This window comes from Microtus oregoni, unplaced genomic scaffold, assembly GCF_018167655.1.
Source record: "Microtus oregoni isolate MIOR12 unplaced genomic scaffold, Mior012 000000F_ref0000247, whole genome shotgun sequence".
Classification (NCBI taxonomy): domain Eukaryota; kingdom Metazoa; phylum Chordata; class Mammalia; order Rodentia; family Cricetidae; genus Microtus; species Microtus oregoni.
Window position 1 is genome coordinate 54754726 of NW_024543059.1, and position 25038 is coordinate 54779763.

The 25038-nt window shown below is 44.1% G+C and overlaps 1 protein-coding gene across 1 annotated transcript in view; it reads left to right on the plus strand.

The window, feature by feature from the left end:
* Ak5 (adenylate kinase 5) overlaps positions 1-25038 on the plus strand; it is a 167408-nt gene that overhangs the window by 111059 nt on the left and 31311 nt on the right. The window contains exons 9-10 of the mRNA XM_041653609.1: positions 17315-17357; positions 20485-20529. Coding sequence (XP_041509543.1) covers positions 17315-17357; positions 20485-20529 — 88 coding nt within the window. The remainder of the gene's footprint in view (positions 1-17314; positions 17358-20484; positions 20530-25038) is intronic.

Sequence of the window (25038 nt, forward strand, 5' to 3'; positions counted from 1 at the left end):
CTTATAAGTGCCTATGTCATCCCTATCCCATGCAACTTGATGCTTTTCTTCAGCCTGTGTTGATAGTGAAGATTGCTAGGTGCATTTTGACTGTGTGGTAACATAACTACATGAAATTACAACACAGCTTGGTTATCACTTATTCCCGTGGTGGGTAAAGTCTCAACTTGGTACTGTCACCAAATCATTCACAGAGATAGAATCAAAGAAAGGACTCAAAAACTAAGCCCACATAGCCACAACTTTCTAATTTTTAACAAAAAGTGTCAATAACACATGTTGGGGGAAAAGGTGGTTTCCTTGACAGTGGTGGAAAAACTGACTATATACATACAGAAGAATAAAACTGACTCATATCTCTTACCATACACAAAAAGCTATTACCATGGGCTCAAAGATCTTCATATAAAACCTGAAACTTTAAAATTGTTAGAGAAAACAGACTGAATATATCAAAATAGATAAAAAGACAAAACCTTTCTGGAAAGGACTTTGACAACACAAAGACACAAGGGCTGACAAGTGGGAGAAGCATCAAGGGTAGGAAGGGAGATCAGCTGTGCCTTGGGCAAGCTAGGCTGCCAGGAAAAGCCTCAACAGCATGGCAGGCAGGCCAGACCACCTAGAGACAACTCAGCAGCCCAGTGGGCCATAGCAACAGCAGTGGCCTCCAGAAATTGTCTGACCGCAGGAACCGCAGCTTCATCCCTGCCTGCACCTGGGGAGCAACCATCAGAGCCGTAGCCACAGCTGCACCCGGAGGAGCGACCATTGGACCCTTGGGCCCATAGGCACCTGAAGGAATGATCACTGAAGGCTCTGCCCTGCTTACACCTGAATGAGCACTCAACACAGCCACAGCCCCCAACTACACCAACTGGAGGAAAATCTTCTGAAACACAGGCTCTGCCTGTTCCAATTGGAGGGAGAGCTGGGTAGACAAAAGAGTAAGAATACACTCAACAACATGAAGAGCAATATAGAGTTGGTTCTTCAAGAAAATCAACAAAATAGACTAACCTTTATCCAAACTAACCAAAAGGCAGAGAGAAAATATCCAAATTAACAAATTCAGAAATGAAAAGGGGGATATAACAACAGCATGGAAGAAATCCAGAGAATCATCAAGTCTTAGTTCAAAAACCTATACTTCACAAAATTAGAAAGGTTAAAGGAAATGGACAATTTTCTGGATAATTACCACATGCCAAAATTAAACCAAGACCAGATAAGCAAAGAAAATAGACATATAACTGCTAAGGAAATAGACCAGTCATTAAAAGTCTCCCAACCAATAAAACCCCAGGGCCAGCTGGTTACAGTACAGAATTCTACCAGAATTTCAAAGAAGAACTAATACCAATACTTCTCAAATTGTTCCACACTATAGGAACTGAAGGAGCATTGCCAAACGCTTTTTACAAGGCTACAGTTACCCTGATATTCAAACCACACAAAGACACAACTAAGAAAGAGAATTACAGGCCAATTTCCCTCAAGAACATTAATGCAAAAACACTCAATAAAATATAAGTTGAATTCAAGAATACATCAGAAAAATCACCTACCATGACCAAGTAGGCTTCATCTCAGAGATGCAGGGATGGTTCAACATATGAACATCTGTCAATGTAATCTGTCATATAAAAAACTGAAAGAAAAAAGCCACATGATTATCTTATTAGATGCTGAAAAACCCTTTGACAAAATTCAAACTCTTTATGATAAAAGTCTTGGAGAGAGCAGGGATACAAGGAACATACTGAAACATAATAAACGCCATATACATCAAACCAATAGCCGACAGCAATGGAGAGAAACTGAAAGTGATCCTACTGAAATCAGGAACAAAACAAGGTTGTCCACTCTTGAAATTCTACCTAGAGCGATAAGTCAACGAAGAAGATCGAGGGGATACAAATTGGAAAAGAAGACGAAGTCAAGCTTTTGCTATTTGCTGATAATATGATAGTATACCTAAGTGATTCCAAAAAATTCTACCAGGGAACTGCTACAAATGATAAAGACCTTCAGTAATGTAACAGGATACAAGATTAACTAAAAAAAAAATATTAGTTCTCCTATATACAGGTGATAAATGGGCTAAATAAGAAAGCAGAGAAACATCACCCTTCACAATAGCCACAATAGCATAAAATATCTCGAAGTAACTCTAACCAAACAAGTGGAAGACTTGTATGACAAGAACTTTAAATCTTTGAAGAAAGAAATTGAAGATGACACCAGAAAGTGGAAAGATCTTCTATTCTCTTGAGTAGGTAGAATTAACATAGTAAAAATGGCAATCTTACCAAAAGCAAAAACTACAGATTCAATGCAATGCCCAGCAAAATCCCAGCAAAATTCTTCATAGACCTCGAAAGAATAGTACTTAACTTCATATGGAAAAGCAAAAAACTCAGGATAGCCAAAACAATCCTGTATGATAACAGAATTTCTTGAGGCATCACAATCCCTGACTTCAAACTCTCCTACAGAGCTACAACACTGAAAACACAGTCAGTTTGGCATAAAAACAGACAGAAGGACATTGAATCAAAGACATATATAATATAAATATAAAACAGGAAGAGCTAGGTCTCATGCTCAGTCTCAATCTGAGGATTCATGGAGGCAGGATAGCCCATTTTCAGACTGAGGTGGAGGTAAGAGCAGTGGCTGGCTGCTTTGCTTTTCTGATCTTGAGGTTGAACCCCAATATCTGTCTCTGGGTTTTTATTATTTGTGTTACATTTGATTGCTCTATGGTTTGTGTAAGCCATCTCCCTTGTTCCACAGTAACAATTAGGCAAACGGAGAAGCTGGGGTAGATGACATACTGGGTGGGTCAGAAGCAGAAGGAAGAATGGGAAGGGAAGATCCTGGAGAGCAGTGGAGAGAGGACTGCAGGGTCCCTGTCCTCACACCCTAACTCCAGAAGATGTCCACCAAGAAAGGAGGCTTCTGGGAGGATGGCATGGCTCCTCCAGTGTTGGCTGCAGATCTGACACCTAGGGACTTTTCCAACACATCCCTCCCCAGGTTATAGTTTTCTTACCCAGAGAAATAAATGAAATGCTGCCATTTCTGGGTCCCATAGTAAGGGGATGCTGACCTCAAAGGGGGGGGGCACAGCTCAAGAGGGACTTTCCTAACAGCATGCTACAACTTTAAACAGATGAAAAAAAAAATGTGTGTCTGAAATTCATTGAGGGCAATGAGTAGTCGGTTCTCAAGTTACCATGGTAACCACTCAATTAAGTGGGGAAAAAAAACAAGTGTACTTATTATGCTTACTGTTGAGCATAACATTCTTTTAAAAATGATGACGATAAAGACGGGGAAGGAAAGTAATATATTTAGTAAATTGTTTTCCCCAGACTTTTCCTAGGGTGTTTCTTCTGCATTTCAATCAGCAAATCTTTATACACTTTCCACAGAGCTGAATGCTAGAGCTGTCACTGAGGTGAGAAGCCAGGACCTCAGATGTTGTCTCAGAAGGCTCTTTGGTAATGTGTGCAAAGACCTAGACTCCGCTGCTGGACCCTCAGGTAGAACCCAAAGGAGCAGGGCGGAGCGCAACTTACAGCCCAGGAGGAGTAGCTAGTGGGTGCTAATCCTGGGTCAGAACCCACACCTGTAACCTTCGCTAAGAGATGTGACTCTCTGAAGATATGAATGACGAACAGCTCTGCCTCGATACTCTATGACCCAGGATACAGTGGTACTCTGTGTGTGTACAGGGATGTAGTGCTTACAGGATAACCAACCGCCCTCTGGAGCCTCCAGTGCTCTCTCCACACACAACGGTCTCTATGACACCCCCAGACTGAAGATGTCACTTCTCAGGTTACTATGTATCCTTGGGTCTTTCTTTCTGTTGTTGATGTTCAAAGACCCCCTCTGCCAGGCACCTCACTGTAGCCCCAGCCTCCCCAGGGTTCCTTTGTCCCTCCAGAGTGCTCTTCCTAGTACATCTGTGTTTCTCCTTACCACCTTCCCTTCTCTTCCCCATTGACCAACTGAGTCCAGTCTTCAACCGCAGTTCAGATCAAAGTTCTCATTTTCATAGTCTGGGAAATCTGCATCTATTATACAGTCCTTTGGAAATGCATTACTTATGGGTTAAGCAGTGCCGCTCTTCAGGTAGACACCAAACTCCATGAGGACATGACATGTCTGCCATCTCCCCCCAGATCCAGCCAGTACTGTACAGACAAATCTTCAATATTGGATGGAGGTTCTTTCACCTTTCCAAGGAGCCCTCAGAGGAGTTTGAACCCAAACACAACATTTTTTGCTAATACACCACAGTGTTGCAGATCATAGGAATGAAATTATCCTCCATTATGTAAAGATCTGAAATACAAAATATGGACATTTAGAGAGAAAAGCAACAATTTCTGTCAACAGCACCCTCTTAGCTGTCAGCACGAAGCAAACAGTGACTTTCTGTGTGGAGTCACGCTCCTGCCTGGAAAATAACACCCCGCTTCCTTGACTATTCATTCATGCATATGACTGAGTACACAGAGTTTTCTGAGTCCGAGTCCTGGGTGACAGCATCCTTCTAACTGCCAGGGCTGTGGTCATAGAACCCCACCCACCCTGGAGCCTCTGTTTCCTGATCCCTGCTTCACAGCCACGAGGATTCTCTCTTCTCCCCCTGCGTTTTGTTCTCTGTAGGGCATACTGTGCAGAAGTGAGGGAGCAGGGCAGGGAACGCACCCCAGGAGCCCAAGGCTGCAGATGTCTTCACTGGAAATTGTAAAGTTGATGTTCAGGAGTGAAAGGTGGAGCCACTCACACCTGAAATGTGATTTCAGTCTCCAGAACCCACGTAACACAGCTGGATGTAAAACATCCGGACATAATGACATGTACCTATAGTCCTGGCCAGCTCTGGGAAGGTAGAGGTAGTCATACCCTGGGGCTCTCTGGCCAGCTGGCAATCCTAACTGGCAAATTCCTGTCTCAAGAAAAAAAAAGTGGACAGTACCTGATGAAAGACACTTGGGGCTGACCTCTGACCTCCTTATGTTCACATGCAGAAATGTGCACATGCACACACATGTGAATACATACATATCTATATATTCATACAACAATAAAAATTGTTTTCAGGGAAAAAAATGTATATGTTATCTAGTTTCCATATGGTAATTCTATTCTTGATTTTTCCTAAAATAACTACTATTGTGTAAAACCTACAGCAACCCCCCCCCCATGCTTACCTCTAGTCAGATCTCTTTATTCTCTGTTTTAGTATCACTAGGGAAACCGTATGAAGGGGCATTGAGGGGAGGGACTGACTCCTGCCTCTTGACCTTTCCGTTGTCCCTCAAATAGCCGCAGAGTGAGCTGTATGGGCAGTCACGCCTAAAGCAGGACTCTAGTTCCTAGCCAAGGGATGCCCACCTCCAAGGCGAGGATCCTGCCTTCCGATGGCCCTGACCTCGCTTGCAGCTCTTACAGAAGATGGCTCTGAATTCCCAGGGCATTTCTGAGAAGACCGTCCTGCCCTCTCCCATCCTTCATCCTTGCCTCCTTCTCTTGACACCTCAGTAGATCCACAACATGGCCACCATCGAAGGAAAGGAATGGTGTTTCTCCTGCTCTGCATCATGAAGGAGGCGGAAGCAGCGGCTTCCACTCTGGAACGTGTGTGCAGGAAGCAGCTAAAGTGCCGGGCTGGGTCAGCAAGGGCTTAGGAGCTGCACGTGGTGGTGCACGCCTGCAGTTCCAGCAGTCAGGAGGCAGACAGAAGGGTCAAGAGTTCAAGGCCAGCCTGGGCTGTACACAAGACCTTGTATTCCCAAAAAGAACGAAAGCTTAGAGAACCCATCTGAGCCATGTTAGCCAGCAAATCCTCAGCCGGGAAAGAGAGCACACATCCAGATGACGGGGGATAGCTGAGTCCTGCAGCATTGGACAGGAACCATGGATGTGTGCTCGCAAAAGCTGTGACCTTTCATTGCTCTTGTCCCCATGTTTTCTTCATGTTATATTCTGAATATTTAAAATTAAGAGGGTTGATATTCTTACATCAATTCAGGCTAAGCCCTCTCTAAGCACATGCGCCTGCTAGGGACACACACATTGGCTCATGCAGTCGACACCCACACAGCCCCATGTGGAATGTCTGTGTGGTGCACCGAGAGGAGCTGTGTGGGGGCAGCCATCCCTAGAGGGCAGACTCTGGTCTCTAGTCATAGAAAAGGGAAGCCTCCTGCCTTCCACTGGCAATGTTCTCACTTCTAAGCATTCACTGGGGCCCAGGCCAGCATTTCTCCTCTCTCGCCATCATGGTGTTTCTTTGTTGTGTGCAGTGCTATGAGGGACTTGCAGAAGTCAAAAGGGGCAGGCCGGTTTCCTGGGCTCCTGCATCTGCCGGCGTTTTGGGAGTGGTTGAATTTGTGCTATTCCTGGTGATGTCATTGTGCCTTTTAAATATTCCCAAAATACTCTTCCCAAAGGCATTTTCAAAAGACAGCGAATGTTTCTCTTTACCACCTGCAGAGTTCTGTGCTAACGTCTGAAAAGAAAGAAGCGCTCTAAAGGCTGGCTTCGTGGTCCAGCACGTGGCCTGGAGCACACAACTACATGAGGTCGCACTGCAAGCCATGCTGGGAGATGACTTCTGTGTTATACATGTATATGTGTTATACATGTATATACATATCAGAGTGGAAATAGAAAGGGCAATCATTCTTGGGCTGAGGGGTTTTCAAGTATCATTTCAAAAGAAGAAGCTGGGATTCTATTAACTGGTGCTGTGCCATTGCCTAGAACCTTGGGGCATAAGCCAGCATCTCCTGGTGATTTCACCAGACATAGGTGGGACACTAGGTGTGGCTGAGCATGGCTGGGTGTGGCTGGGTGTGCCCACCAATTTCCACGTGGTTGGCTGATCTCAGCTGGCTCCTCCAATTACAGTGTGTGCTGTTTAGACTCATATGGCGCTACCGAGTGACTTTTACTGGGGAGATAGGAACAAGTTGAGATGGAGTACTGACGACAGACAAAAGAAACTAACCCAGCCAAGACTAATTCCAAGAGCCAAGGAATCTGAGGGGTCCCTTAAAAGAGCGTGGGGACTCAGCGGCTGCGTCACTATAGGCGTCTTCTCCAAAGAGTCTCCTTTGGCTGAGAAAATGTTTTGTAGATATTACTGGTATCAACCGCCAGTTGCTGTGGCCTTATTCAATCAGTTGAAGGTCCCCCAAAGAAGTTCTAGGAACCAATGTCCAGTGCCACCTCTTATGTCTAGACTCACCACAGACATCTGTGAATGTCAGGCTTGCCTCCTCAGCCCCTTCAGTAGTGTAAACCAGGTTCTTACATGAACCCCAGGAAAAGACATCCCTGTGTGTCTGTATCTGACTGGGTAGCCAGCTCAGAGGCTCAGGCTGCATGGGATGATCTCAAGTACAGTGAGTCAGCATCTCTCTATGTGTCCTTTCATGGACATGCAGGCAAGCCCATGTCTGTTCCTGTTGTATGTGTGTTGGGGGTGACTGAGAGAGGAAACGAAGCACATGGGGCTGTTGAAATATGACCTAGGAGTTAGTTCAACCTCTGCGCAGCTTCATTCTGTTGACTGAGGATTGAGATACAGAATTGACAGTGTGTCAGAGGTGGGGACGATGTTCACCTCAGTTAGGGTGCAAAGCTGTTTGGGGAGGGAGAAGAATGTGGCTGCCCTCCTGTGCCATGAAGAGTTTGGTACTTCCAAAGGACAGATCCTAGGATTCTTAAAAGCCAGACTTGGTAATGCATGGCTCTAAGTCCACAACCCAGGAGGACAGGCAGGGGGCTCATGGGTGCGAGACCAGCCTGGGCTGACTAATGAGCTCCCATTCAGCCTCAACCATACAGAAAGATCCTATCTCCAAAACTACAAGAGCTGTATGTAGCTTAGTGGTAGAATACTTGCCTAGCATCTTTAATTTCTATCAACACACACATGCACACACACACACACACACACACACACACACACACTCCACCTCCCAAACAGTGAGATTATAGAATGATTTGCCCCAGATGGGGCTCATTTTCTCATTCATCAAAAATACTCCCAAAGTTTAAACATCTTGGTCAATCTAGAAAATATCTCTTTCACCTCAGCGCAATCTGTTGAAAGGAGCTGATCTGAAATCAACCTTCAGAATGAGCCTTACTAGGAGAGAGCCCCGTGACTGTGGACCATCGTGATCAGGCCTTGAAAGAGGAAGGCACCAGAGGGACGGCCACTGTATACAGTACAGCAGGGGCCTGAAGGGAGAAACAGACCCTGCACTTCTAGAGAAAATAAAAGGGGGTTCTCACTCAAAAGTGTTTGGGTGAGGAAGGTGAAATGGGCCCCACTCCCCCTGGTTTAGTCAGGTTTAGGCTACATGCCAAAAGGCAGGCACTAAGTGGGACCATACTCACATCCTACAGCTTCACAGGGAGGGGCAGCATGCTTTCCTGTCAACTCTCTGTCCCAGAAAAAGAGAGCTGCAAGGGAGGGGATGGTGATGCTGGCCTGATTTCTGTGGGGGAAGGGAGAGAGAGAGAAGGTCTGTGATCTAACACTTTGACCTGTCTGTCACTTTGATGTAACCTGGATGTTGTCGTCCTCATCTCCTTGGTCCTCTGCTCTGTTGTCTCTGTGTCATTCTCTCCCCAGCTCACCCTCAGATTCTCAGGGAACAGAAAACAAGATTAAAGCAGGAGACTAGTGAAGGCGGGAGACGCTGGTGCATGATAGCGCTAGACTTTAGATGATTCAGGAATGATCTTTGGGAAGCTGCGTGGGATGGTGATAATTGAGGTGGTCAGAACTACAAAGCTTTAGGTTTAACCAAAGAAAAGGAGGTTGGGGAGACGTTCTCCGAGGCCCTAGACCTTCCATGTGTGCATGTGTGGAGGCCAGAAATCAACATGCAATGTCCTCCTCAATTGCTTGCCTTGGCGTTTTTTGAGACAGAATCTCTGAATCTGGAAGCCACCAATTCATCAAGACTAGCTGACCAGCGAGCCTCCCGGGGGGCTGACACCTTGGCCACCAGCATCAGCCATTTGGTCTTGATGACAAGAGAAGTAACTGTCACAGGCTCCGTTATCCCAGAGGAAGCTGCCTCTCACCAAACAGTTGAAGCCCCTGCAGGTGGTCCCACCCCAGTGCAGCTGTTGGAAATCTGTGTCCTGTCTGCGTGTTCACACGGGATAGGAAGCAGAGTGTTGGTTGGCTGGAGAATAGTAGCTGGAGCCGCGACAAGCTGTGGCAGAAGCCGGCTTTCTCTGAGCGTTTACACAAGCAGCTGATGCGCCCTTACGTTGAGTCATGAATGATTTCCCACCAGCTATCAACACACTGCTCCACAGAGAGAGCCAGAAACAGGCAGCAAGCAGAGCTGCGTCGGTGATTTTACAACCTTGCTCTCAGGCCATTATGGACTAACTGCATCACTGCACGGAGCTTCTAGACTCCGTGTGTGTGTGTGTGTGTGTCGCAAATGATGTTTACATAAAATCCGTGCCTACATGTATGCTGTCTTGTCAGTGCAGAGAATAGGCTATCCATAGCATGTCCCCTAACCTTTAATTTAAGGCTATGGAAAGTCACTTTGCCTCACTGCACCCATAAAGCCAACTCCTCGATGCAGACTCAAAATGACAAAAGGCCGGCTGAATGGAATGAACACAGTAAAAGACAATGACCCAAAGAAGCATCCATAGCACTCAGGAGAATTTTGGTGGTTAGAGCAGTGGGATTTCTCAAGTCTCAGGTGGGGCTGAAACCTCAGTGCAACTGACCATAAATAACACAGCAGATGGTCCAGAATGAGACTGTACCTTCCCTCCTTGTCCAGCCGATACCCCCAAATTAGCACCTTCATGTAAAATGTACTTAGCATGGAAAGAGGCAAGACTGTACCTCCAGAGGTCTCTAGCATCTTTTTTCTAGATGCTAGAAAAAATTTATTAGATTTTTAAAAAAATACCAATCCAAGTTCCCACTCCCTCCTCTCCGTCCCATTCCCTCCACATACCCTACCTCACCCCCCTCCAATCCTCAGAGAGGGTAGGCACATTGCTTTGTGGAAGGTCTAAGGCCCTCCTTACTATATCTAGGCTGAGCAAGGTATCCAGCCAAAGAGAATAGGTTCCCAAAAAGCCAGTACATGCAGTAGGGATAAATCCTGGTGTCACTGACAGTGGCCCCTCAGTCTTCTCAGCCATGCAACTGTCAACCACATTCAGAGGGATTAGTTTGGTTCTATGCTTGTTCCTTCCCAGTCCAGCTGGAGTTGGTGAATTCCCATTAGCTCAGATGAACTGTTTTAGTGGATGAACCCTTCATGGTCTTGACCTCTTTGCTCATATTCTCATTCCTTCCACTCTTCTACTGGACTTTGGGGTCTCAGCCCAGTGCTCCGATGTGGGTCTCTGCCTCTGTTTCCATCAGTGGCTGGATGAGGGTCTACGGTGATATTTAAGGTATTCATCAGTCTAACAACAGAACAAATCAAGATCAAGCCCCCTTTCCTCTATTGCTTAGGGTCTTAACTGGAATCAGCCTGTGGATTCCTGAGAATTTCTCTAGAGCCAGGTTTCTGCTAACCCTACAATGACTCCCTCAATCAAGATATCTCTTTCCTTGCTCTCATCTCTGTCCTTCCTCCATCTCGACTATCCCATTTCCTCAAGTTCTCCTCACCCCTCCCCTTTTCCCCACCTCTTCTCCTTCCACCCTCCCTTCTCCCCCACCCCCATGCTTCCAATTTTGTCAGACAATCTTGCCTGTTTCCAATTTCCAAGTGGGTCTATATATGTTTTTCTTTGGGTTCACCTTATTACTTAGCTTCTCTAGGATCATGAACTACAGGCTCAATATCCTTTGTTTATAGCTAGTATCTACTTATGAGTGAGTACATACCATATTCTTTTCTGGGGGGTCTGGGTTACCTCACTCAAGATGGTGTTTTCTAATTCCACCCATTTGCATTCAAAATTCAAGGTGTCATTGTTTTGTACCGGTGAGTAGTACTCTAATGTGTTAATGTGCCACATTTTCTTTATCCATTCTTTGGTTGAGGGTCATCTAGGTTGTTTCCAGGTTCTGGCTATTACAAATAATGCTGCTATGAATGCAGTTGAACAAATGTCATTGTAGTATAATTGAGCATCTTTTGAGTATATGCCCAAGAGTGGTATTTCTGGATCCTGAGGTAGGTTGGTCCCCAATTTTCTGAGAAACCATTATAATGATTTCCAAAGTGGTTATACAAGTTTGCATTCCCACCAGCAATGGATGAGTGTTCCCCTTACTCCGCATCCTCTCCAGCATAGGTTATCATTGGTGTTTTTGATTTTAGCCATTCTAACAGGTGTAAGATGGAACCTTAGAATTGTTTTGATTTGCATTTCCCTGATGGCTAAGGATGTCGAACATTTCTTTAAGTATCTTTTGGCCATTTGAGATTCTTCTGTTGAGAATTCTCTGTTTAGTTCTCTACCCCATCCAAAAGAAGCAGACTCACCCAGGAAGAGTAGAAGACAGGAAATAATCAAATTGATTGCTGACATCAACAAAATAGAAACACAGAAAACAATCCAAAGAATCAATTAAACAAAGATCTGGTTCTTTGAGAAAATCAACAAGATTGACAAACCCCTATCCAAACTAATCAAAAGACAGAGAGAGAACATTCAAATTAACAAAATCAGAAATGAAAAGGGGTAAATAACAACAGACACTGAGGAAATTCAGAGAATCATTAGGTCATATTACAAAAACATGTACTCCACAAAATTGGAAAATGTAAAGGAATGAACAACTTTTTAGATAGATACCATATACCAAAATTAAATCAAGACCAGGTGAGCAGTTTACATAGACCTATAAACTGCAAGGAAATAGAAGCTGTCAACAAAAACCTCCCAACCAAAAAAAGCCCAGGGCTGGATAGTTTTAATGCAGAATTCTACCAAGACTTCCAAGAATAACTAATACCTATACTCCTCAAAGTGTTCCACACAATAAAAACAGAAGGAACATTTCCAAACTCGTTTTATGAGGCTACAGTTACCCTGATACCAAAACACACAATGACTCATCCAAAAAAAGAGAATTACAGGCCAATCTCACTTATGAACATGAATGCAAAAATACTCAATAAAATACTGGCAAACCAAATCCAAGAACACATCAAAAAAAATCATCCACCATGATCAAGTTGCTTCATCTCAGAGATGCAGGGCTAGTTCAACATACGAAAATCTATCAATGTAATCCATCATATAAATAAACTGAAAGAAAAAAACATATGATCATTTCATTATATGCTGAAAAAGCATTTGACAAAATCCAACATCCCTTCATGATAAAGATCTTGGAGAGATCAGGGATACAAGGAACATATATAAATATAATAAAAGTAATATACAGCAAGCCAACAGCAAACATCAAATTAAATGGAGAGAAATTCAATGTGATTCCACTAAAATCAGGAACATGACAAGGCTGTCCACTCTCTCCCTATCTCTTCAACATAGTTCTTGAAGTTTTAGCAATAGCAATAAGACAACAAAAGGAGATCAAGAGGATTCAAATTGGAAAGGAAGAAGTCAAACTTTTGTTATTTGCAAATAATATGATAGTATATATAAGTGACCCCAAAAACTCTGCCAGAGAACTCCTACAGCTGATAAATACCTTCAGTGAAGTGGCAGGATACAAGATCAACTCAAAAAAAATCAGTAGCCCTTCTATACACAAAGGATAAAGAAGCTGAGAGGGAAATCAGAGAAACATCACTTTTCACGATAGCCACAAATAACATAAAATATCTTGGGGTAACACTAACCAAAGAAGTGAAAGACATATTTGACAAGAATTTTATGTCTTTGAAGAAAGAAATTGAAGATGATACTGGAAAATGGAAAGATCTCCCACGCTCTTGGATAGGTAGGATCAACACAGTAAAAAAATGGCAATCCTACCAAAAGCAATCTATAGATCCAAGGCAATCCCCATCAAAATCCCAACACAATTCTTTACAGACATTGAAAGAACAATAATAAACTTCATATGGAAAAACAAAAAAAAATCCAGTATAGCCAAAACAATCCTATACAATAAAGGAACTTCCGGAGGCATCACCATCCCTGACATTAAGATCTATTACAGAGCTACAGTAATGAAAACAGCTTGGCATTGGCATAAAAACAAAGGGGGTGACCAATGGAATCGAATAAAAAACCTGAGTATTAATTCACACGTTTATAAACACATGATTTTTGGCCTCTAGCATCTTATTCACTAAAGCAAACACTTGACTTTCACCCCTCTTGAGTGTGTGTGAGTGTATGTATGTTTGTAAGAAGCCATTTTCTTTCCTTTTTCCTTCCCTCCTCCTTCCTCTTCTTTCTTTTTTCTCCTTCTTCCCTTTCTTCATTTCGTCTTTGTCAGTACTAGGGACTGAACCCAGCTTGTTGAATATGCAAGAAAAGAACTCTACCATAGATCTATATCCCCAACCCAAATAAACACTATTTTTGCAACATCTGAAGTCTAAACTCAGGACTATCTGCATACCAAGAGAGTACCGTACCACTGAGCTACAATCCTGGCACTTACTGTTGTTCATTTGTTTGTTTGATTGGTTGGTTGGTTGGTTGGTTGGTTGGTTAGTTGGCTGGTTAGTTGGTTAGTTGGTTAGCTGACTGGTCGGTTCGTTGTCTGGCTGCTTGGTTGGATCTCTGTCTGTCTGACTGGCTCTCTGGCTATCTGGGTATCTGACTTTCTGTCTGGTTGGCTGGTTAGTTGGTTGGTTAGTTGACTGATTTTGCTTTAAATTGAATGTTGGCCTCACAAATTCTATGTAAAAGATTGATTTTACTTTATGGGGCTGAGAATAAAAACCAGGGCCTTGGGTGTTCTAAGAAAGCACTCTGCCACTGATCCTGGAATTTTACTTACAGAAGATTTACCCTGGAAGTGTGAGATATACTGGCAATCACAGGAGAACAGTACCCTCAATCAGACATTTCCTTCATCTGGGTTTTTATGTCTATGCATGACATTACTAAGAACAAATGACAGTTCCTTCTGTGCCCTAGAAACCTATTCACTACCAGTGAGCTAATAGAAATAAAATGGAGTTCAGTCAACGCCTCCAGACAAACAGAACACAGAGCTGTGAATAAGAGTCATGGATAAAAACAGGCTAAACTCCAGAAGCCAGCTAGAGAGGAGCAGGGCCCTTTTTCAATGTGGCCCCTTGTTTTAGGAATTCAGATTAACTTTGATCAAACTCCCAAGACATGCTACCATAGGCAGGAAAGACGAGCCACAGCTCAGCCCATCCGTGTATAATTGTATAGTCTAATGATGTGGAAGAGTGAGGGTATGAACTCGGTTTCCTCTTGACATCACCTAGACGTATCCAGCAAGTGTCTGACCAGTGGAGAGCAGATTCTGATCAGCAGGCATTCTCCGCCCACTGTTAGTGACGCTCTTACTGTGTGTGCGTTTCGGACAAGCCTATTCATTGCTCCGGGAGAGTACAGTGGGCTGGCTTCCCTCCAAGCTGTACCTGAGGTGGAGATTCTTATGCAAAGGTGTGAATGGTTTTGCTCTCGGGATGGTGCAGGGGTCAAAGCTCAGCAGAATGGTGGTCCTGCTCTGTCCAAGCTTTCTTGATCATGGAGGGGGCTCCAGAGTTCCCCCTGTATCATAGCATCGTCCCAGCTCACAGGGGCAGGGTGCCGGCTCCTGAATGCTAAGATCAGCGGTCCAGGGCTCCGTAGAAGACCACCAACACCTGCCATGATGGCTCTACTGAGGGGACAAAAGCTATGGAGCTGCTCACGATGGTGAAAGGCATGGGTCTCAGTCTACTGCTGACGTCACCAGGGGCCTGGTGACCTAGCCAGAGGCTGCTCAGAGTGTCCGTGAGGAGTTCTGAGGTTCTTTCCCTTCACAGGGAGGATTAAGTAGTGTGAACGTGTCCCTGAATGACCACTCCACTTAGCATCCTGTGTCACAGAGGCAGCTCCAGAGACAAGGGCAAATCCAAGAAGACAAGCGGTAGAGCTGCCCGGAGGCTCAGACTCTCCCGAAGTGGCAAGGCCTGTACTTAGTCAAAGTGCTTTCTCTGCATGTTGCCTCGGGGGTCCATGTAACCAGGTGACCTCATGGAACTGACTCTGGCATCCAAGAGAATTAAAGGCAAAAGTCTGGAGAAAGTGTCATGGATGCTGTCCTTGCAGAACACGGTAACCTCTCCAGAGACCAGCTTGGCAAAAGAAAAGAAAATCTATCAAAATTGTAAATACATTTAATCTGTGAACACAAACTTGGAATCCTGAACTTGCCCCGAAGGAATGTTTGTGTGAAGTGGTTTTATATGGATTTATTCACTGAGCCACCTTCCCTAAATCAGTCAGAGTGAGAACAGCTCTGCTCATCAATAAAGAGAAGGTTAAAAATTAATTATGTTCCCAGTCTCACAATAGATACTGTGCAGCCAAGAATACTATGCTGAGAACGTCCTGTATTAACAGAAATTTCTCCAGAATACACTGCAAAAATAGAAGATCAGTGCACACTGGCACACACATGCACGCACACACTCACACACACATGCACGCACACACACTCATATACACATGCACGCACACACACTGACACACAAATGCATACACATGCTTACACACATGCACACACACTTACACACTCATACACACACGCTTACACACACACGCATAAACACACTGACATATGCATACACATGCTTACACACGTGCACACACACATGCTTATACACATGCATACACACTGACACACACGCTTACACACACTTACACACACATGCATATGCACACTGACACACACATGCATACACACACTGACACACACATGCATACACATGCTTACACACATGCACACACATGCATAAACACACTGACACACACATGCATACACACACTGACACACACATGCATACACATGCTTACACACACGTGCACACACATGCTTATACACATGCATACACACTGACACATGCTTCCACACACTTACACGCATGCATACACACATGCATACACATGCTTACACACATGCACACACGCTTACACACACGTGTATATACACACAATGACAGACATGCAAACACACACACTTACACACATGCACACACACGCTTACACACACATGTATACACACACTGACACACATGCATACACACACTTACACACATACACACACACGCTTACACACACACTGATATACACACTCACACACACACATTTAAATTCTTGGATATCTGGAAGTCACTTTTTCATGTATCTGGATAGAAACATCTAGATGTGGTATTCTAGCATTGTTTCTGTTGTTATGATAAAATGTCCTGACTAACAGCAACTTCGGAGAGGAAAGGGTTTCTTCAGCTTAAGTCCACCATTGAGAAGGCAAACATCCAGCACTGGCTGCTCTTCCAGAGGTCCTGAGTTCAATTCCCAGGAACCACATGGTAGCTCACAATTATCTGTAATGAGGTCTGATGCCCTCTTCTGGCCTGGAGTTGTACATGCAGGAGGAACATGGTATACATAATAAATAAATAAATATTTTTTTAAAAAAGACTTTTTCAGAGATGATTCTAGGCTGTGTCAAGCTGATGGTTAGAACACGTGGTAACCTATGGGTAAGGAAGTAGGAAAACAAGACAGGAACGAGGTAGATGGTGATGGGAGTTCTCAGCACTGACTCTTTATAAACCTGCCCCCCAGATACACCACGCTGCTCTAGAAGGAAAACAGTGACCTTGCCAAAGGGAAATGAGAGTTTTACAGATAAACATGAGGGAAAAGAACGGTCACTTGATCTTTCCTCATTTTATCCATAAGAACTAACAAACTGTAACTGTGGCCAGGGACAATGAGGTTCACATCAAAAATGCTTACTGCTTGGCCTTGGCTGAAAAATTTGCCAACATCGACCTTAAATTAGGGGGTGTTCATAACCCAGCTGTGACCTTACCTATCCGTTAGCTTCTAACACTGAAGAATTTTGTTGTCTTGAAGCTAGCTCTCTGTCCATACATAATTTATGCACCAAAAAAAAAATGAGACTGAATTCTGTACTGGTTGCCAACAGATCAACAATGTAACGTCTGAAATTCTGTTACTCATCTTTACAAGTGTTTAGACGTTTCTTCCCTTAATGGAGTTGTTTCAATGTCCAGCATTTATCGTTAACAAGGAGCTTAAATTTGTCTATTATTGTTCCCATCTAATGCTATGATTATTTTCAAAACAGGGCGATGATGAACTAAATGTGTTTGGAGAGGACACCGCAGGAGGTGAGTTTCCTTCCCTAATCAGAACACATAGCTTCAAATATGCTGTCTTTGTTTAATGCCAGCTAAGATTTAAAAACAACAGAGCATTTTCCATGAGTTATCCTGGGAATCTATGGCTTGCCGACTTGTTGGTCCACACACGGAACCGAAAGGAATCCTTACTAAGAGATGCATTGCCCAGCAGCCCAGAGAACCTGATTCTCAAGGAGCACAGTGAGAAGTGGATGCTCTAATCAAGATGTTTGGGACACACTCTCTGTCCCATCCCCACTGGCTGTTACGGAGTAGCAAGATCACTCAATAGAAAGTAGCATTCTTCAGCTCAAAATTCGCCACACGTAATTGAAACATAAAATCTTCACAGTGTCAGTAACAGCCAATGGGGCTTATTGGAGGTGCAATTTTTGCTAATTGAGTTGGAAACAGAATTTCTTTTCCATAATAGCAGTTACTGTGCTACAGTGTCGAGCCAGCCCAACCGGCATCCTGAAGTAGTACCACTTGGTCATTTTTATCATGTTAAAAGTTTCTCAAAGGAGAGGGAGTGCTTGTCTAACATGCTCGTAGCTGGGTTCCGTCTCCAGGCTTTCATAACCTAATGTGATGGCCACACCTGTAACCCCAGAACTTAACAGGTGGAGACAGAAGGAATTCAAGTTCAAGATTCTCCTCAGCTACATAGTAAGTTTGAGGCTAGCCTGGGATACGTGAGACAATATTTCATAAAACAGTCACTTGAAAACTAAAATAGCCACTCCATGCTAGCTGTATATGGAATGAAATGAGATCAAATGCTGTGAATTTAATAGTGTTTATAAAAGATGAGCTTCATAGTTGCCTAGGTTAACACATTCTGTCCTGTCTACTTGAAAGAATGTCACCACAGTTTATAGAAATCGATTTATAGTATTGGCTGTAACTCACACAAGTGATTTGGCTTTTTAAATTAACCCAGTCCTAACTCCCATTGATCCATGAAGGGCTAGAGAAAGTGTTATTCGATGCAAATAGAAACAGCAGTTGTGTGAAAATAAGTCACCAAATGATTGTGGCAGTCATCAGGGAAGGCCTAGAATTGAGCTGTGACAGAGCCATCACCTGGCCCCACCCACAGCCAACTCTGTCTCCGCTGCAAGTTGGATAGACAGCTGCCCCACAAACTTTCCTTGATCCCTGGTTATAGCATCAGAGCTCACTGCAGAAGCATTTTAAGGCAGAAAGCTAGAACCACCTGAAACTCTAGGACCAATGGCATTTGTGCCTAACATTCTCGCATGCCTCGCTGGAGTACGTTGTCTTCGCCCTGTTTTTACCCCGTTGAGAATCTATGTGTGTGTATAAATATCGCCACATTTCTAACATATTGTTATATAAGCATGCTCTCAAGTCACTGAAAATTATCATACAACTTAGTAATTACTACGTTGTATGAATACATGATTTTCAACTAAAAAGTAATTTTTAAACTGAAATAGGGTATAGCCACATCAGCTCTCCTGAAAACAAAGAAAATAATCACAGTAAATATGGCCACCTTCCTAAACTGCAAATACATTCAAAGATGCTCAGGGAAGCTGGGATGCTGTAGAACACATTAGAGTTGCTCCATATCTGACTTCATGAAAAATTCAAGACACCAACTGGACCACGGCAGAGACCTGTAATCCCAGCTGTTCAGGGGGCCAAGTCAGAATACCCAAAGTTCAGGGCCAGCCTGGGCTACAATGTGAATTCAAGGCTGACCTGCATCGCTTAGTAAAACCCCACCCCATATTAAAAAGTTTAAAAAAAAAAAACTACAGGACTAGGATGGGCTGGAGAATGACTCTCCCTAGCTGCTTTTCCAGAGAACCTGGGTTCAGCTCCCAGCATCCACGTGGAAGCTAACAGCCATCAATAACTCCAGTTTCGGGAGATCTGATGGCCTTTTCTGGCTTCTGTGGGCACCGTGCACACGTGTGGTGCACAAACATAGAAGCAGGAAAATATATAAAGTAAATATAATAATAGATTTTAAGGGCTGGGGATATAGCTCAGCAGTTGACTCCTTACCTAGCGTGTGTGAAACTTTCAGTCCCACACCCTAGTAAAAATGCACAATCACGGTCTCTCTCCCTGTCCCCCCAGCACCCCACACCCCTCCCCTGTGTAGGTCAAGCCTGTTGTTTGTGGGACCAGCAATGCGGCACCTACCCACGTGCCCTGAAGTTCCCATTCCAACCCTCGGCAATGTGAAGTCATTAGGGTCCCACTGACTCCAGATGTTCTCATGCTTTTCCTTATCTCACACCGTTTCTCCCAGCAGTGGTTCCCCAGATTCAGAGCTTGTTTCCACTGCCATGATTATTATTCTGTACTACTGGTTCTGTTAACTTCTTGTTTGGTCCTGTTCTATACGCTGACTCATGATGAATAAAGATTGATATTTTAAAGGAAACTTTACATCACAACTTAAAACAGAAAATGGCATTGTCTACGATAGCCATAAACTATTTTTGTCTTCTAGACATCTTGTATATTAATTTCTCCTTTTTTAAACAGGGTGGTTGCAAATGTGAAATACTGGATCAGGGTGGGATGGATCTAGAAGGAGTAGGGGAGTGGGAATGGATGCAATCGCTGCTCTGTGTGCACATATGAAACCCTTAAAAAATAGAAGCACTACATCTTAAAGTAAAGAACAAACTGAGATTAAAAAAAACCAACCTAAATATAAAGTTTAAGATTGGCTTTATATCCAGGCATAGTGCACACCTGTAATCCCAGCACTAAGGGAGCTGAGGCAAAAGAAGGAAGGGTTTGAAGTTCAGCTGAGTTTGAGGCCAGCTTGGGACACACAGGGAGACCCTGTCTCAAAAACAAACAAATCCTCACACCAAAAAAAAAAAACAGACAAAAAGTTGGATTTCCATGTGAGTCACACTATTTGGTGGTATCAGTTTTACACTTCAAATTAAAGATCTGTGTTAAATAAAAATCCTGGGTAGGGGGAAAGCCTCCACACTCACTACCCCCTGGTGGTCATAGCTTGTTTATTCCTGTGGGCTCAGCTCTGTAGATCATGGGTAGGACCAGGGCGTCAGTGTGGTATTTCTTGTCGATAATTTAAATTATTCTTCTTTTAAAGGCTTAATGGAGGATTTGAGGAAATGTAAAATTATCTTCCTGATGGGTGAGTAATAGCTCTCAACTTTGCTAATACAGTTGCTAATAATATTGTAATAGCAGAAAAATTATATTCATCTCTCATTCTGTCCTGCTTTGAATTCATGTTCTTCTTTTGACCAAAATAATACCCCTGAGGTTTCCAGATGGTTGCATGCATAAATATGCAATTAAAAGTTTTTTTTTGCGTTGTCGCTTTTCAGCATAGAAAAGGCGGGGTTGTAGGAATCTCGGCCGCAGAGCTCAGCTCTGTAGCAGTGGAGTGAAATACAAGGCCAAGGGGCTGCAGCGTGCTAAAGTCCAACACTCACTTTTGCTATTTGACTACCAACCCTCTATTAAAACTAAATGCATGGTGACCACATATGAAAATATTCCTCCCTTGCCACACATTATATTCTGCACAGTAAAAAAAAAAAAAAGTCTAGTTTGGGGCTGGGTGTGCAGCCCAAGGCTAGAGCACTTGCGTAGTACGTGTGAAGTCTTGGATTTGATCCCCAATAGCACACACACTCACACACACACCCAAAAACCTCATTTCTTCAATGTCCCAGTAGAGTGATACTTTCTAGCTACTTGTTGGATAAAATGCCATAAGATTAACTCCTTCTGTTCACCTGCCATGCTCCAGGTCACCGCAGATAATCCTCGAGCCATGACATAGCTGGGTGACCCAGCCCTGTTCCATCTCTGTTATACAGACTAGAAAGTCGACACTCAGGACAGTTATGGGACTTAGCCAAGATCATGGGGTAGAGATTAACTTTACTTGTGGACAGTAAGGAACCAGTTATGCAAAAGTTTAAAAGGTTGGGAAGGAGATGGAGGTGTGGTTTAGCAACAAGAGCTCTTGACAATGACGTTCAAGGTCTTGGGTTCAATCCCAGCCCTCTCCAACACATGTGAAAGCATGTCAGGTAGTCAGAATGCCTCCCAAAGGGTACACTTTCCTGTTTGTAATCCAAGTATATATATAGTATTATATATGATATATATCATTATATATAATATATACATGTATTAGCATTTTCCACAAAAGTATCTTTCTATACTTCCAAATAGTGAAAGTGTCCCTACCTCTTCAGGAATGGGAAAACAATGGTGTTATTCCCAGGGAAATACAACCAGATCAACTGTGTGCTGACCTTAGGACACCCACCACCTTGTGAACCTCTGGGGTAAATCTCCCTCGTTGTCAGTGGGGAGAATGAAGCCCAGAGAAGCTGAGCGCTAACCTGGTGGCAGTCTGGAGACAAGGGTCTGGGACTACATCTCCTTGTGCCAGGCTCTCCAGCTGTCATCTGAGCTCCTGGCCTCTCACACACGAACTATTTGAGGGGGACTGTGGCCGGGATGGAGCGAGACACCCCATCGTAAGGAAGAGAGTAATTAACGGATCACATCCCCTGAGAAGTGTTACTAAAGAGTTAAAAAGAAGAAAAAGAGAGTAATCTGGTCAAGTGGGTGACGAGGCCAGGCCAGCTTCCCTGAGGAGGCCATGCTGACGCAGAACTGGGAGCTGGTGAAGGGCCTCATGGGAGGTGGCAGAAGGGAAACTCTAGCTGAGGACAGCATGTGCCCATGAGAATTCATGAGAATGATGGAATTCAGTCTTGCTGGGGCTCCTTTGTTGGCCTCTGGTGGTCCTTAGCTCACTTCTTCAGTTCTTGTTTTGTATTTTTCTTAGGAAATAAAAGTGTATTTCTTAGCCTTCACTGGATATCTTAATTCCAGTGGAAAATTGGTCCTGCATATGGCTTACTAAAACTTTAACAAGCTGTGTTCTTAGGCATGAGACCTTCCTTGTACTGTAATATATTCTAGTCTCTGCTCATATTTTATATTAGAAGCCAAATTGGGGAAAGGAGAGAGCCTTTAAGGTTGATATCTAGATATCTAGATGCTTGGAGTAGGAATCCTTCATTACCATGTTGTTTTAATAATGTGATCCCCAGAAGCTTGTAACCATAATACAGCCTGGCTTGTGGTTGTCATTACCACCTCTGGCAATATTATTTCCAGTTTCCCCACTGTTCTAACTCATAGCTTATGCCTTGGAAATGCAGTGTTGCCTCTGTGTATGGTATAACTGAAGACCTTGGCTCACCTGTGGCAAAACCCTGTGCCCTTCGGAGACTCAAAGAACACAGTGTGGAACCATAGACAGCGAGACTGAACACAAGAGCCCTCAGACCCTCTTTCTCTGAACACAAGAATCTTTCTTGGATCTGACCAACATCTCCTGTTTTTCTACTTATTGGTCAGCCACTGCTCTGCTTGGAAAAATAAAACAGTTCACTGTTTAGACAGAAGGGACAAAGCCACTGTGATACAGGGAATTGGATTCTCTTTTTCTAAGGCATCTATTAAAATAAGGCCTAGGTTCCAAATGCCCCCATGACAAACAGCAGAATGGCTATATTATCACGGGTCTGTTCGAAGTTGTGAAGTCCCTGAGAACATGAAGGCACAGTGAGAACCGTTTGGGTAAATTTTAGTAAGAGCCACAAGATGTCAATGGTACAAAAGTGGTTCTGTCTGGAGAGGGAGGGGGAGAGGAGTGGGGGGAGGGGGAGAAGAGTGGGAGGAGGGAGAGAAGGGTGGGAGGAGGGGGAGGGAAATGGGAGGCTGGGAGGAGGTGGAAACTTGTTTTTTTGTTTATGGTTTTTTTTTTCTTCTTTTCTCAATAAAAAAAAAGTGGTTCTGTCTACAGAAGGTTAGTGGGCGGGAGGTCTGGCTCAATGGGTAGAATGCTTGCCTAGCACATGCGAGGCCCTGGTTCAGCCCCCAACACTGAAGGCAGATAGAGAGGACCAAAAGGTGGAGGTTGTAGGACGGAGGGGCTGCTTGTTCTTCTCGGTCACCTGGCTAGCTTAGCCCCGAAATAATCACACAGAAACAGTATTAATTAAATCACTGCTTGACCCATTAGCCCTAGCTTCTTATTGGCTAACTATTACATATTAATTTAACCCATCTCTATTAATCTGTGTATAGCCACGAGGTCGTGGCCTATCAGCAAAGTTTCAGCACCTCTATCTCTGGTGGCGGATCCATGGCGTGTCTCTCTCTCAGCCTTCCTTCTCCCAGCATTCAGTCCAACTTTCCCTGCCTAAGTTCTGCCCTATCAACAGGCCAAGGCAGTTTCTTTACTCATTAATCAACACGTAGACAGAAGGGCCTCCCAAACCATGAGGTCACCTTTGACTACAAAAGGGCTGTGTGGACAGCCTGAACTACAGGAAACCCTGTCTCAAGAAAAAGAAGACTCCTGAATTGTGCAGGTTACAACCAGTCAGAGCGGCCGTAGAATTGCAGACTGGCCACACCTAGGAGGACGTGTTCATCTCTACGCTTGAAACAGAGCTAATATTCCAAACACTCTTCCTGTGTTCAAGTACCATCGGCTCCTGAAGAATGGACAGCCCTGACGACTGTCCTCATCCCTATAGGCTAGCTGGCTCCGGTATCCTTCCTGCTACATCCCCAGGTCTCTCTTTGATTCCAGCTCTGTCTGCACCCTCTTGTCTCCTGAGCTGGCCTCCTCGTCAGTCTCTTTCACTGGAGATGGCTGGTCTCCCATCACCCAAGGTGGACTTAACTTCCTGCTCCTAGAAGTCTCTGCTAATCACCAACTTTGCTCCTTGGAGCTCCTTGTCCCTGGCATACAAACCGTTCGTTTGGGGGGGGCCTATAACTAGTGAAAAAAATAGATTGTTGGAATAACGAATTCTTCAGGAAGTAGTGTGGTCTGTTTCCATAACAACCGACACAGCAATTAGGATTCCTGGACTGGGAACTGGCAGGCATGTTGCTGGGACTGGGGCTGTGAGGGAGAGAGTTCAGGTTAATTGGGAGCCTCTGTGATGCCCCTTCCTTGCCGTTACACAACCTCTCACCAAGGGCACTGACTTCCCCAAGACTTAGGTTTAGGCCTACGGAGAATCCGGCCCCTTAGGCCTCGAGACCTGAGCTGCTGTGCAGCAGGTAGGAATACTCTCCTCTATCCCAGTGGGAGGAACATTCGGGCCCCGCGTTCCCTCCCCACCAAGGATAAACTTAGCTGACTGCGAACTTCTGTGTGAATATCACCGTTCCGTTCCTGAGGAGAGCAGTCCGGTGTCTGTTTGTAGAGAAATACCTTTTCTGAGGACACAGACGTTGTCCCCGCAGGTCAAGCAAGCAGCCTATAGGACTCTGTGGACACTCCACAGGCTTTGGATTGTCCCTTACACGACTCAGGAAGCTTTGCTCACACAAGATGGCCCAGCCACTGCAGAAGTATGGAAGCATTTGGCAAATGTGCTTCAAAGAGCGTCTCTGTGTCCCACCACAGCGTGGATACCACTTTAATAGCCTCTTCTATTACTCCTCTTCCTCCTTCCCTCCTTCTCTTGAATAGTATCTTGCTATTGCCCAATCTCTTTTGGCTTCATTTTCCCTTCTCCACTTTTCACTTCTGTCTGTGCCCAAAGCATCCCGTAATCTGAGTTCACACTGACTCACCCAAAGCCTT